Genomic DNA, 13,366 nt, shown 5'->3' with positions numbered 1-13,366 from the left:
ATTTATTTTAAAATTTATACATAAATTTTAACAAAAATTCGCTGTTCGAATTCATATCATTCGCAAAGTCTAGTGCAGAACTAGGTTCTTCTAATACATATAAAGACTATATCTTCATTCCCGAGAATCTATAACCGTTGTTAGAAAATATGTTGTTTTATATATATATATTTTTTTTAAAACGGTTGTATGTTTCCAAATTCCTACCGACATTTTGATCTGCAGTTAAGTACTTTACACTTTGACATTAGATAATACATAATAATTTCATTCTTGACTTAATACTATTTCCGAACAATAAAGTACCTATTGTTTTATTAGTACAGATTATACTTTTTTGACGATGCTGTGCCTTTGAAGGATCATCGTAAAGCTATTCCGACGTTACAGGGAGGCACAAAAAGTAAGTTTTTACTCCGAATAGAATATACTATTTTTTTTTAAAACATTTCAAATAATTTTTTAATTAATTTCAAACATTGCAAATAATATAAACAGTAATTGAGCAACAATATGTACACTCGATGAATTTGACACTTAATATCAGTTTAATAATATATTTTTGTAGTTTTGTGCTTAGGCGAAACAGTGCTTTACTTTTATGCCTAGGCGTTAAAATGACAAAAATTAATATTTTTGAGATGTTTGAAAAAAAATCCTTTTGATCTGAAGCGAACGACTTTTTTTGCGGAATATATTGGTGATTCATGAAGTATGTGGAAAAATCACGATGTGGAAAAATCATAACGCACCGTAGAATTGTTAGTGTTATCGGTATCGGGGTATAGATTTAGCCATTTAGGATAGGACTTTAATTGGAAATAAGTCCTAGTCATTTGGAAATCCGATTTAAATATTGTTTTGAATTAAAATCAAAAAAATCTGATTTAAATCAAAAAATCTGATTTAAATAAAAAAAATCTGATTTAAATCAAAAAATCTGATTTAAATTAAAAAAATCTGATTTAAATCAAAAAGTCTAATTTTTTTATTTTTTTTTTTAAATCATGATTTTTTTCAACCCTGATAAATAATAATAATTAATGTATTAAATCTTTAAAATATTTATTTACATCTGACCTCAAACCAAGAATTAAATTTACTTAAAATATTATTTGCTATTGAGGAGAAAAATATAAGTGATTTACAAATAATATTTAATACCGGGTGTGTCTCAAAAGTGGCACACCTCTATTACTTTTTTATTTTTTCAGATTAAAATCGAAATTTGGTATGTTGGTATATGATTAGGATTGATTGACGTATTCAACTGTTTTTGGTCACTTCCTGTTTCACCGGAAATAATTACATTTTTTTAAATGACACCCTTGGCATTTTTTTACTTTATTCGATAGAAAAGGACATCTTGAATAGAATGACACATTATAAACCAAGTTGCCTTTTCGATTTATTTGAAATTGTAACATGCTACTCGCTGTACGAAAAAGCAAATGTTTAGTATCAAATTATTCGTAAAAAATGTTTTTTTCTAAATATGCTGATTAGCCACCCTTATTCCATTTGAAACAATTAAGATATTACTAAAAATACGATTTAGACATATTTTAACGCACTCTAAAATGATATTTAAAATACGATTTTTTCTAATCGAAATGTCAAAAGTTCATATATGATATGTCATTCTATTCAGAGTGTCATTTTCCATCGAATGAATTAAAAAAAAAATACCGAGATTACCATTTAAAAATCAAAAGTTCTAGTCATTTTCAGTGAAACAGGAAGTGACCAAAAATAATCGAATATTTTTTTTTTGAAAAAAAATATAATTTTTTTCTGAAAAAAAAAATTCTTTAAATTCTTTTGTAAAATGTCATATTAAATCTATAAGTAGTACCAACTCACCTACTGTTATTATTAGTTCTTTCGACTTTTTCAAAGTTCTGGCTCTTCAATTCCCTCCTTCTACGTATTCTGTATCGGGCCGCTTGAAATATTTTCCAATACAGTGCGAATATAACTAACAAAGGAACGTAAAACGTAGAACTAGTTGCAAAAATTTGATATTTAACATCTTGGCTAACTAAACATTGTCTTTTCACTTCTATTCTGTACAAATATTCGGGATCTTTAAACTGAGGTATCTGAGGTGCTAAAGAAACCACTAGAGCTATTATCCAGATGATGAGGATCATTAGCCCTATGCGATTACCGTTCCTGGTGTGGATATAATCGACGTTCGTTACAGCCCAATACCTGAAATTTTTTGTTCAAAATGTCAGTACGAATAAGCGATATTAATATTATTAATTATATTACTATTTTATTTTTCATTATTATTTGAACTACATCTGTTAAATTAGTTGATAATTAATTTTTATTTGTTTGTAAGTGATAAAGTATTTAGAACTATCGTTCCTTATAGTGGAGTGCTTTAAGCCTTTATAGGATACAAACCTCGGAATTCATTTACTGTGAACGATTTTTTATAAAACTTTTTGCATTGCATTGTTAATAAGATATATTACACAAAGTTTACCCATTTAAATTTTTTGCTTTCACTTTAGTATAGTCAAAATAAACACACATATACAAATACATACATACAAGATGGCTCCGTATTCAGTCAAATATATATCTATATAAAGAAGAAAGAATTTATTGGGCAAGTCTACAGTAAGATTAGTCATGAGACATGACTAAAACATGACTACCTGTAGACACTCAGTGTTTCTGCCTTCCGGCTTCGTCAATACGGGAGGAATCAGCAACGATGAACTAGCGATCCTGAAAAAAAGAAGAAGGGAAGCAAACGACGCACAAGGCGCCATTTGCAGCCTGGTTAGGCAGTAGCTTACAATTTGAAGCGTTACCACCGAAAAACCGCTGCGGAGGCGTTCCATAAATTCTTTCTTCTTTTTATTATAGTCTCCACGATAACATCTTCTGTTTATTGTTTTCTCTGTTCCAAGGTGATAGCGGCGAGGTGTGTTGGAACGCCTCCGCAGCGGTTTTTCGGTGGTAACGCTTCAAATTGTAAGCTACTGCCCTAACCAGGCTGCAAATGGCGCCTTGTGCCTCGTTTGCTTCCCTTCTTGTTTTTTTCAGGATCGCTAGTTCATCGTTGCTGATTCCTCCCGTATTGTCGAAGCCGGAAGGCAGAAACACTGAGTGTCTACGGGTAGTCATGTTTTAGACATGTCTCATGACTAATCTTACTGTAGACTTGCCCAATAAATTCGTTCTTCTTTTTATTATAGTCTCCACGATAACATCTTCTGTTTATATCTATATATATTTCCAGTAAATTTGCTATAAAATTCCGGTTTCAATAATACCTTAATACCAGAGAGTATACTAAGTGATTTTTGAATTATGACCACGTCCATGAGGACGTCAATCTAGACGTCCAGGAACCTTCGTATGAGAACTTCTAATCGAGACGATCGACTTATTGTAAGTTTATTGCTAAGAACCCGCCGTTTGCCAGCCGTTCAAATTGATAATGAATTGCACTTAAGGAACGTACATATTAACCAACGGACTATAAGAAGATTAAATGAAGCAAATCTTATATCAAGAAGGCCTGCTTCGGGACCAGAATTTACTAGATGTGTTGACTAGGCCCAAAAGCAAAGGCATGGTCTTAATGTAAAAATTACGAAAAAGTATTAGTGTATATTATGTGAGTATTTCCAACAAAAATAAAGCTAATGAGATGAACCAAAAAAACAAACCATCGAGAAAGGATTTATCTAGTTGATAGATTTTTTTTTAATTTCTTGAACATTTTGTTCTCCCTCGTATAATTAACAAATGAGGAGTTTCATTTTTAATTTAGAAAATGATACTAAAAAGTCATGTAATTTGGCTATACACTGCTTAAAAAATCATCAAAATCGGCCCATTAAAACAAAATATATTAACCTTTAAAATACATCAAAGTTTTAAGGTGACCATTTTTCGTGCCGGAAAATGTATTTCCAAAACTATACATTATCACATATGTAGTTCTATTTTTCATTCAGTCATATACTTTTCTAATGAAACAAACCTTTATTTTTTTAACTAGAATCCAAAAATCCATTAATATATAGGGTATTCCATTACAAAAAACATAACTTTGATGTGTTCTCTTTTGGGGACACCCTGTCGAATTCTACATAATTTTAGAAAATTCTTTAAATTGACTTCCATAAGCTCACAAAATTTCACTTCAATACAAACTTTTGTTCTCCTTGCAAAAACCGCGTCGTATATAACGCGCCACCCTGTATAATTCGATTTCAATCAAAATTTCAATGATTAGAACATAAGCAGAACAGGTATAGCTTATGCATTAGATTTATTTATTTCAATAAATTCACTTAAAAAAAGAATTAAAAAAAATCAAAAATTTAAGAAGAAAATAATTAAGAATTTATTAAAATTACTAAAATAAAAAATTAAAAGCAACGAAAAAAATGGGTAAACATTTGAGTATTTTATCTATAAAAGACAATACAGAAGATTTCACATTAACACATTCACAGTAATTGAATTCCGAGGTAAAAGTCTCTGGGCACCCAACTATTACTCTCATTTTAGTTTTTGTCGACAAAGTGCCAAATCTTAATTTATTGTTTTATGATAACTTTGGGCATGTCTAAGAATTTGAAAATATTTATCTAGATGGTATTCTTATAACATAGTAAAAGTAAACCTTTTCCTTCTACTATGGTTATAACAAACATTACACAATGTGCTACAAATTCGGGGTACGGGCATTGGTATTTCGCTAACCGTAATAGATACAAACATGGTTAAATTAACCTCCACGTACTCTGAAACCCAACTAGTCGTCAACAATAAGCCAGATTTGCCAGATATCCAAAAAAATTATTAATTTTTTATTTAAATGGAATTACGGATATTTACTCTACAAAAACATATCTACTAACTCTCCATACTACTAGTTTACATAGAAAAATATATTTCTCCTACTCAGAGAATGTTTATTTATTTTTTTAACTATAAAGATCATACAAATATTCCAAAAAGTTTTAGAAATGTTATTAATTAACAACTATACTTCAAATAACATCAAATATAACAAAACATAGGTTAAAAGCTTTGTAAAGTAAAACAAAAACAATTTTTTGGACGACAAATACAATTTTTACCTGTCAAGTGCAATTGCCACTAAATGCAAAATCGAAGCGGTGCAACATAGAACGTCAATTGAAGTCCACATATCACACAATTCGGGCCCCATTATCCAATTATTGCTTATCTGAAAAAAAAACAATAAAATTTAGCAATATAAATATTTGAATAGAGTTTGAATACCCTAATACAATTGCACATTTTATTGCATTGCATTTTTTATATATCTAAGTGCATTTATTAATTACTGTAAACATAAGAACATAATATTTTTGGTTATTTGTTATAGTAATAATAATTAAGAACAAAATAATGAAATGTTTGAAAAACCACAGAATCTTTTCTGGGTTTTCTTTCTCGTAAAATTAATTTACTACCTATGTTGCTACATTATCAAGAAATTATGTTTTTTAAGTAAAAATAAAAAAAAAATTTCAAAAATTCCGAATTTTCATTTTTTTTCGCAAAAAAGCTCATAGAGTTCTGGTGCCGAAATATACTACCTCTAAAAATATTTGCACTTATTTAAGATTCACGCTGTATATTCAAATACAGATGTAGAAAATACAACCTTCGAAGTAATTGGAGATCAAATACATAATAATATTTATTACTGAAATTCAGTTAAAATATGGTAAAAAAACAAAGAAAATATACCTATCTATAATATAATGAAACTTAAAGCTTTTAATGAAATTAATTTGTAGAATTTTAAAAGGCTAAAAATTGCACAAATTATGGAAATATGTAGCTATTATTAGTTAAAAAATATACAGATATAAGCACAGTGTGCCCCTCGATTATCCTTACAAAAGGAAAAACTGTTTTATTACTGATATTTTGAAAAAAATGTATTCTTCATAAAATAATTTTCTTGGTCTAAAATGGTTATTCCCATTTGGTACTTTTCGATATTTTCATACCGTTTTCAAAGTAAAATCAAACCGTGTTTCTATGGTAATATCATTTCGATTTCATTTTTTGGTAGATAATTGTTATTAATTTTTATTAACGTCATATTTTTTGCTGTGGCCATAACCCTTTCCGTAGCAGTGCACTAAATAAATTTTGTGCTTCTTTAACATTTTACAACAGAAAAAATTTTACGTTAGGTAATTTAAATTCTATGAATAACAATCTAACAAAGAATAAAAACAAATAACAAGTCATATTAATAACCTAACTTAACCTAACCAAGTATCCATGTTTTCATTAAACTGTTATACAGTAATGTTGCAAAATTACCAGAGAGTTCCTTCATGTCACTAAACCGAATTTTAAAGATTCTAAATAGAAACAATCTTACATTGAAAATCGCACTTTTCGCGTCATTTGTACTGGCAAAATAATGCATTAACGTAGCGGCATCTCTTGAGTGAAAAGAGACGATTTATATCTCTGATATGAATCTATAAAATTGTGATGTACTAACGAAGTCCAACTTTCTTTTTACTTACTCATACGATTTTTTGAACGATGCTCGGCGGACGCACTAACAACAGTTAACTAATAAAACAAAAATGCTTTAAAACAGATATTTTAAACATTCTCTTTTATTCTAAGAGGTTAATCCAATATTGTAAGAAATAGCTTCATGATTTGGCGGATACCAATACTACATATCAAAATTATTAAGATATTTTGTCTTCCAAAAAATAGTGTTTTTATAATACGAAGTTGAGATCTCACAGTGTCGCTGTTTAAAAGGCATTTTTTATTAAAACTAACCCTAATATAATGTTGCTTTGTCTATGTATATATATTATTTAGTACTTAGTAAACTTTCTATATTTCTACAGGGAATTATTTATTCTGGTGACAAATGCTATTATTTGTAAAAAAATAATATATTTATTTTGAAAGATTTCTTTTTGGAGAATGATAAGAGTTAAGTTTAAAACTATACTACCCTTGCTGTAATACTGCACTTATTTTGATGTTAAATCGTACTCTACATAGATTTTTTTAATTAATTTACGAGTCTTTTTTATTTTTATAATTATTAGTCATTATATTTCCGTCTTTTTAAGGTGTCTAATTCTTTAAGACTGTAATTGATGTCTATTATTGTTCAACAATGATCAATTTAGGAAAAAAAACTAAATAAATTCGAATTAACGAAACATTAGGTCTTTCTAGAAGGCATTTTGATATTTCTGTTCTTTTTTATCAAATAATAATTGAAATTATATTTCGATATCTGCTAACAATAATTAGATATAGTAATTATAAAGGAGGTAAAACATTTTGATACATTATATTTTGTAGAATATATTTTTTGTAAAAAAAGTACGTTAGGCTACCAGTCAGTAATCAGTTTTTGATATATGCATGTTTTTGTATATTGAAAGAAAAACTTACCGCATTTTGTATATAAATTTCTTACACGGGGTTCAGGGCTCATATAAATACAATACGATTAATAAATTTAATAAAATCTATACAGATTCTATTTGAAGTTTTATTTTACTAATTCGTATTCGTTGAAAGTGTGATAACTTTTTCTTCGTACCTGTATAAAACTACCGAGCGAAAAAATATACATCTCTGTGATTTTTTACGTAAAAAAATATCTCTTTGTAAAAATCGCTACAAGCAACCGTTCTTAAGATATTTAGAATGGAAATAGTAAATACATGTCATTATTGACGAAAAATAAACACGTTGTGTAGATAGTAATTTCACTGAAATAATAAATTTGGGAAATTTTTATTTTTTTAAATTAATCATAAATTTTTCTGCAAAAAATGATGATAAAACAGTTTCTATTGAACATTTGGCATAAAAACATTTCAAATTTATGATTTGAGTCTAATAACTATTTAGTCACCATGTTTAATTTATGTCAATGATGACAGGTATTGATAATTTCTATTCCAAATATCTCGAAAACCATTACTCGTAGCGGTTTTTACCAAGAGACCTTTTTCACGTAAAAAACGTCGTAAATATATATTTTTTTACTCAGTAGTTTTATACAGGTACAGACGAAAAGTTATTACTCTTCAAACCAGTTAAAAAATATGTAGGTGGCGCCCTCTACTAGTAAGAGCCATATTGACATCAAAATCAAATTTTTAGGATACAATGCAGTCAGTGGTGCACCCCTTTTTTCAATGTAAAACCCGAATGGACGGCACTGACTGAAACACATAAACAATTTTGTACACCAAAAAAGGTAGGTTAATTCAAAATTGTAAGAAATGGCTTCATGATTTGGCGGATACCATGCACCAAAATGCTTATTCTGACAAACAAAAAAATTGTTTTATTTCTTAATTTTCTTCCAGCCGATGCAGAAATGATTTCCAAACAACAGTCACCACATATTTTCAGCAATTCGACCCTGAAATAAACTGAGTATAATTTGTTTAAGCAAAAACTAGTCGTCGGACAAAAAAAAAATCAAGAGATAAAAAATGTTTAGAAATGAATGGAGATTTTGAAAATAATTTTTATTTGAAGAGAAATCATTGATGTACCAATTTTTTGTTCAAAAATATTCAATGTAAAACCCGTATGGACGGCTCTGGCAGTAATACATAAACAATTTTGTACGCCAAAAAAGGTAGGTTAATCCAAAATTGTAAGAAATGGCTTCATTATTTGGCGGATACCATGCACCAAAATTCTTATTTTGACAAACAAAAAAATTGTTTTATTTCTTAATTTTCTTCCAGCCGATGCAGAAATGATTTCCAAACGACAGTCACCACATATTTTCAGCATTTCGACCCTGAAATAAACTGAGTATAATTTTTTTAAGCAAAAACTAGGCGTCGGACAAAAAAAAATCAAGAGATAAAAAATGTTTAGAAATAAATGGAGATATTGAAAATAATTTTTATTTGAAGAGAAATCGGTGATGTACCAATTTTTTGTTCAAAAATATTCAATGTAAAACCCGTATGGACGGCCCTGGCAGAAATACATAAACAATTTTGTACGCCAAAAAAGGTAGGTTAATCCAAAATTGTAAGAAATGGCTTCATTATTTGGCGGATACCATGCACCAAAATTCTTATTTTGACAAACAAAAAAATTGTTTTATTTCTTAATTTCCTTCTAGCCGATGCAGAAATGATTTCCAAACGACAGTCACCACATATTTTCAGCAATTCGACCCTGAAATAAACTGAGTATAATTTTTTTAAGCAAAAACTAAGCGTCGGACGAAAAAATCAAGAGATAAAAAATGTTTAGAAATAAATGGAGATATTGAAAATAATTTTTATTTGAAGAGAAATCGGTGATGTACCACTTTTTTGTTCAAATATATTCAATGTAAAACCCGTATAGACGGCCCTGGCAGAAATACATAAACAATTTTGTTCGCCAAAAAAGGTAGGTTAATCCAAAATTGTAAGAAATGGCTTCATTATTTGGCGGATACCATGCACCAAAATTCTTATTTTGACAAACAAAAAAATTGTTTTATTTCTTAATTTCCTTCCAGCCGATGCAGAGATGATTTTCAAACGACTGTCGCCACATATTTTCAGCAATTCGACCCTGAAATAAAATGAGTATAATTTTTTTAAGCAAAAACTAAGCGTCGGACGAAAAAATCAAGAGATAAAAATGTTTAGGAATAAATGGAGATTTTGAAAATAATCATGGTCAACACATCGTGGTCAAACAGCTAAATCAAAAATATTCTTTATTATCACAAAGCTATCAGTATCACCCATCACTCTAGAAACTTTTCTCTCTATAGGTGTCCAAGTTGGTTCTGATCCATTACTTTTTCCCCTTTTAACTGTTTTTGCTTCAGCAGGAGGAGCTGCTTCGAAAAGATTAGAAGTTGTAGTTATTGATTCTGTGCTGGTTAGGTTAAATTTTTAAATGGAAAAAGTAATTTTATGTTTAAAAGGATTTCTTATAATAATAATAATAATAATAAATCGGAAAGAAGTAGAAAAAAATAGTAAATAAATATATTTATTTTCAACAAAAATAAATAAAATTACAATTTGGTAGATATTAATTCAATTAATAAGAAAAAAGAAAAATTTAAATGGAAGTAATATCTATTTACAAGAAAAAGGATTTCGAAGTTGGCGGATATGTTTCTGTAAATTTATACTGAATGTTGCCATCCCATATTTCTTTAGTTAGTCGCCTTTTGATGAACGATCCCCGTTCATCATCACAACAACTTCATCAGCCTCTTCTGTCGTCGCCATCGCTACACGCGCTACTCCCTCAGGATCTCTGTCATATACGATCAATTTTCTCACTTCTCCTATTTTTCGAATTTCCTCTGTCAAAACGTGTTCAAATTCACAATAAGACCGACATCATGTCAAACAGCGAAAGTCCAAAAATACTCTTTATTATCACAAACCTATCAGTATCATTCATCAATTTAGGAACTTTTTATCTCTTTAGGTGTCCAAGTGGCTTCTGAATCTTTCCTTTTTCCCCTTTTAACTGTTTTTGCTTCAGCAGGAGGAGCTGCTTCGAAAAGATTAGAAGTTGTAGTTATTGATTCTGTGCTGGTTAGGTTAAATTTTTAAATGGAAAAAGTAATTTTATGTTTAAAAGGATTTCTTATAATAATAATAATAATAAATCGGAAAGAAGTAGAAAAAAATAGTAAATAAATATATTTATTTTCAACAAAAAGAAATAAAATTACAATTTGGTAGATATTAATTCAATTAATAAAAAGAAAGAAAAATTTATATGGAAATATCTATTTACAAAAAAAGGGATTTCGAAGTTGGCGGATATGTTTCTATAAATTTATACTGAATGTTGCCATCCCATATTTCTTTAGTTAGTCGCCTTTTGATGAACGATCCCCCGTTCATCATCACAACAACTTCATCAGCCTCTTCTGTCGTCGACATCGCTACACGCGCTACTCCCTCAGGATCTCTGTCATATATGGTCAACTTTCTCACTTCTCCTATTTTTCGAATTTCCTCTGTCAAAACGTGTTCAAATTCACAATAAGACCGACATCATGTCAAACAGCGAAAGTCCAAAAATACTCTTTATTATCACAAACCTATCAGTATCATTCATCAATTTAGGAACTTTTTATCTCTTTAGGTGTCCAAGTGGCTTCTGAATCTTTCCTTTTTCCCCTTTTAACTGTTTTTGCTTCAGCAGGAGGAGCTGCTTCGAAAAGATTAGAAGTTGTAGTTATTGATTCTGTGCTGGTTAGGTTAAATTTTTTAAATGGAAAAAGTAATTTTATGTTTAAAAAGGATTTCTTATAATAATAATAATAATAAATCGGAAAGAAGTAGAAAAAAAATAGTAAATAAATATATTTATTTTCAACAAAAATAAATAAAATTACAATTTGGTAGATATTAATTCAATTAATAAGAAAAAAGAAAAATTTAAATGGAAGTAATATCTATTTACAAGAAAAAGGATTTCGAAGTTGGCGGATATGTTTCTGTAAATTTATACTGAATGTTGCCATCCCATATTTCTTTAGTTAGTCGCCTTTTGATGAACGATCCCCCGTTCATCATCACAACAACTTCATCAGCCTCTTCTGTCGTCGCCATCGCTACACGCGCTACTCCCTCAGGATCTCTGTCATATACGATCAATTTTCTCACTTCTCCTATTTTTCGAATTTCCTCTGTCAAAACGTGTCCAAATTCACAATAAGACCGACATCATGTCATACAGCGGAAGTCCAAAAATATTCTTTATTATCACAAACCTATCAGTATCACTCATAACTCTAGGAACTTTTCTCTCTTTAGGTGCCCAAGTTGGTTCTGATCCTTTTCTTTTTCCCCTTTTAACTGTTTTTGTTTCAGCAGGAGGAGCTGCTTCGAAAAGATTAGAAGTTGTAGTTTTTGATTCTGTGCTGGTTAGGTTAAAATTTTAAATGGAAAAAGTAATTTTATGTTTAAAAGGATTTCTTATAATAATAATAATAATAAATCGGAAAGAAGTAGAAAAAAATAGTAAATAAATATATTTATTTTCAACAAAAAGAAACAAAATTACAATTTGGTAGATATTAATTCAATTAATAAAAAGAAAGAAAAATTTATATGGAAATATCTATTTACAAAAACAGGGATTTCGAAGTTGGCGGATATGTTTCTGTAAATTTATACTGAGTGTTGCCATCCCATATTTCTTTAGTTAGTCGCCTTTTGATGAACGATTCCCCGTTCATCATCACAACAACTTCATCAGCCTCTTCTGTCGTCGACATCGCTACACGCGCTACTCCCTCAGGATCTCTGTCATATATGGTCAACTTTCTCACTTCTCCTATTTTTCGAATTTCCTCTGTCAAAACGTGTTCAAATTCACAATAAGACCGACATCATGTCAAACAGCGGAAGTCCAAAAATATTCTTTATTATCACAAACCTATCAGTATCACTCATCACTCTAGGAACTTTTCTTTCTTTAGTTATCCAAGTTGCTTCTGAACCATTTCTTTTCCCTTTTTAACTGTTTTTGCTTCAGCAGGTGGAGTTGCTTCTAAAATATTAGAAGTTGTAGTTTCTGATTCTGTGCTGGTTAGGTTCAATTTTTAGACGGAAAACGTAATTTTATGTTTAAACGGATTTCTTATAATAATGATAATAATAAATCGGAAAAAAGTAGAAAAAAATAGCAAATAGATATATTTATTTTCAAAAAAAAAGAAATAAAATTACAATTTGGTAGATATTAATTCAATTGATAAGAAAAAAGAAAAATTTAAATGGAAATAATATCTATTTACAAAAAAAATGATTTCGAAGTTGGCGGATATGTTTCTGTAAATTTATACTGAGTGTTGCAATCCCATATTTCTTTAGTTAAGCGCCTTTTCATAAACGATCCCCCGTTCAACATCACAACTTCATCAGCCTTTTTTGTCGTCGCCATCGCTACACACGTTACTCCCTCAGGATCTCTGGAAATCAATTTTCTCACTTCTCCTATTTTTCGAATTTTCTTTGTCAAAACGTGTTCAAATCTCCCAATAAGACCGACATCGTGTCAAACAGCGAAATTCTAAAAATATTCTTTATTATCACAAACCTATCAGTATCGCTCATCACTCTAGGAACTTTTCTCTCTATAGGTGTCCAAGTTGCTCTGAAGCTTTCCTTTTTTCTCCTTTAATTGATTTTGCTACGGCAACTAGGCGTAAATTCTTATTACAATAATAGTTGTCATGTTAGTATGGTATAGTGTGGTTATCAAGTTTTTATCGGTAAATCTCATATAAGCATATGAATGGTGTCAATGTTTATTTATTTATTTATTTAAGTACTTCACA

General features: G+C 29.5%; 1 protein-coding gene across 1 annotated transcript in view; it reads right to left on the bottom strand.

The window, feature by feature from the left end:
• Positions 1–13,366, bottom strand: part of LOC115880760 (5-hydroxytryptamine receptor-like) — a 182,988-nt gene that overhangs the window by 17,233 nt on the left and 152,389 nt on the right. The window contains exons 3-4 of the mRNA XM_030898041.1: positions 5,121–5,230; positions 1,864–2,214 (exon numbers count right to left, since the gene is read on the bottom strand). Of these exons, the coding sequence (XP_030753901.1) occupies positions 1,864–2,214; positions 5,121–5,230 (461 nt within the window). The remainder of the gene's footprint in view (positions 1–1,863; positions 2,215–5,120; positions 5,231–13,366) is intronic.

The sequence above is a fragment of the Sitophilus oryzae genome, unplaced genomic scaffold (genome assembly GCF_002938485.1).
Source record: "Sitophilus oryzae breed Bouriz unplaced genomic scaffold, Soryzae_2.0 scaffold_1657_pilon_pilon, whole genome shotgun sequence".
NCBI classification, from domain to species: domain Eukaryota; kingdom Metazoa; phylum Arthropoda; class Insecta; order Coleoptera; family Curculionidae; genus Sitophilus; species Sitophilus oryzae.
This window is presented reverse-complemented; position numbering and strand designations above follow the sequence as displayed.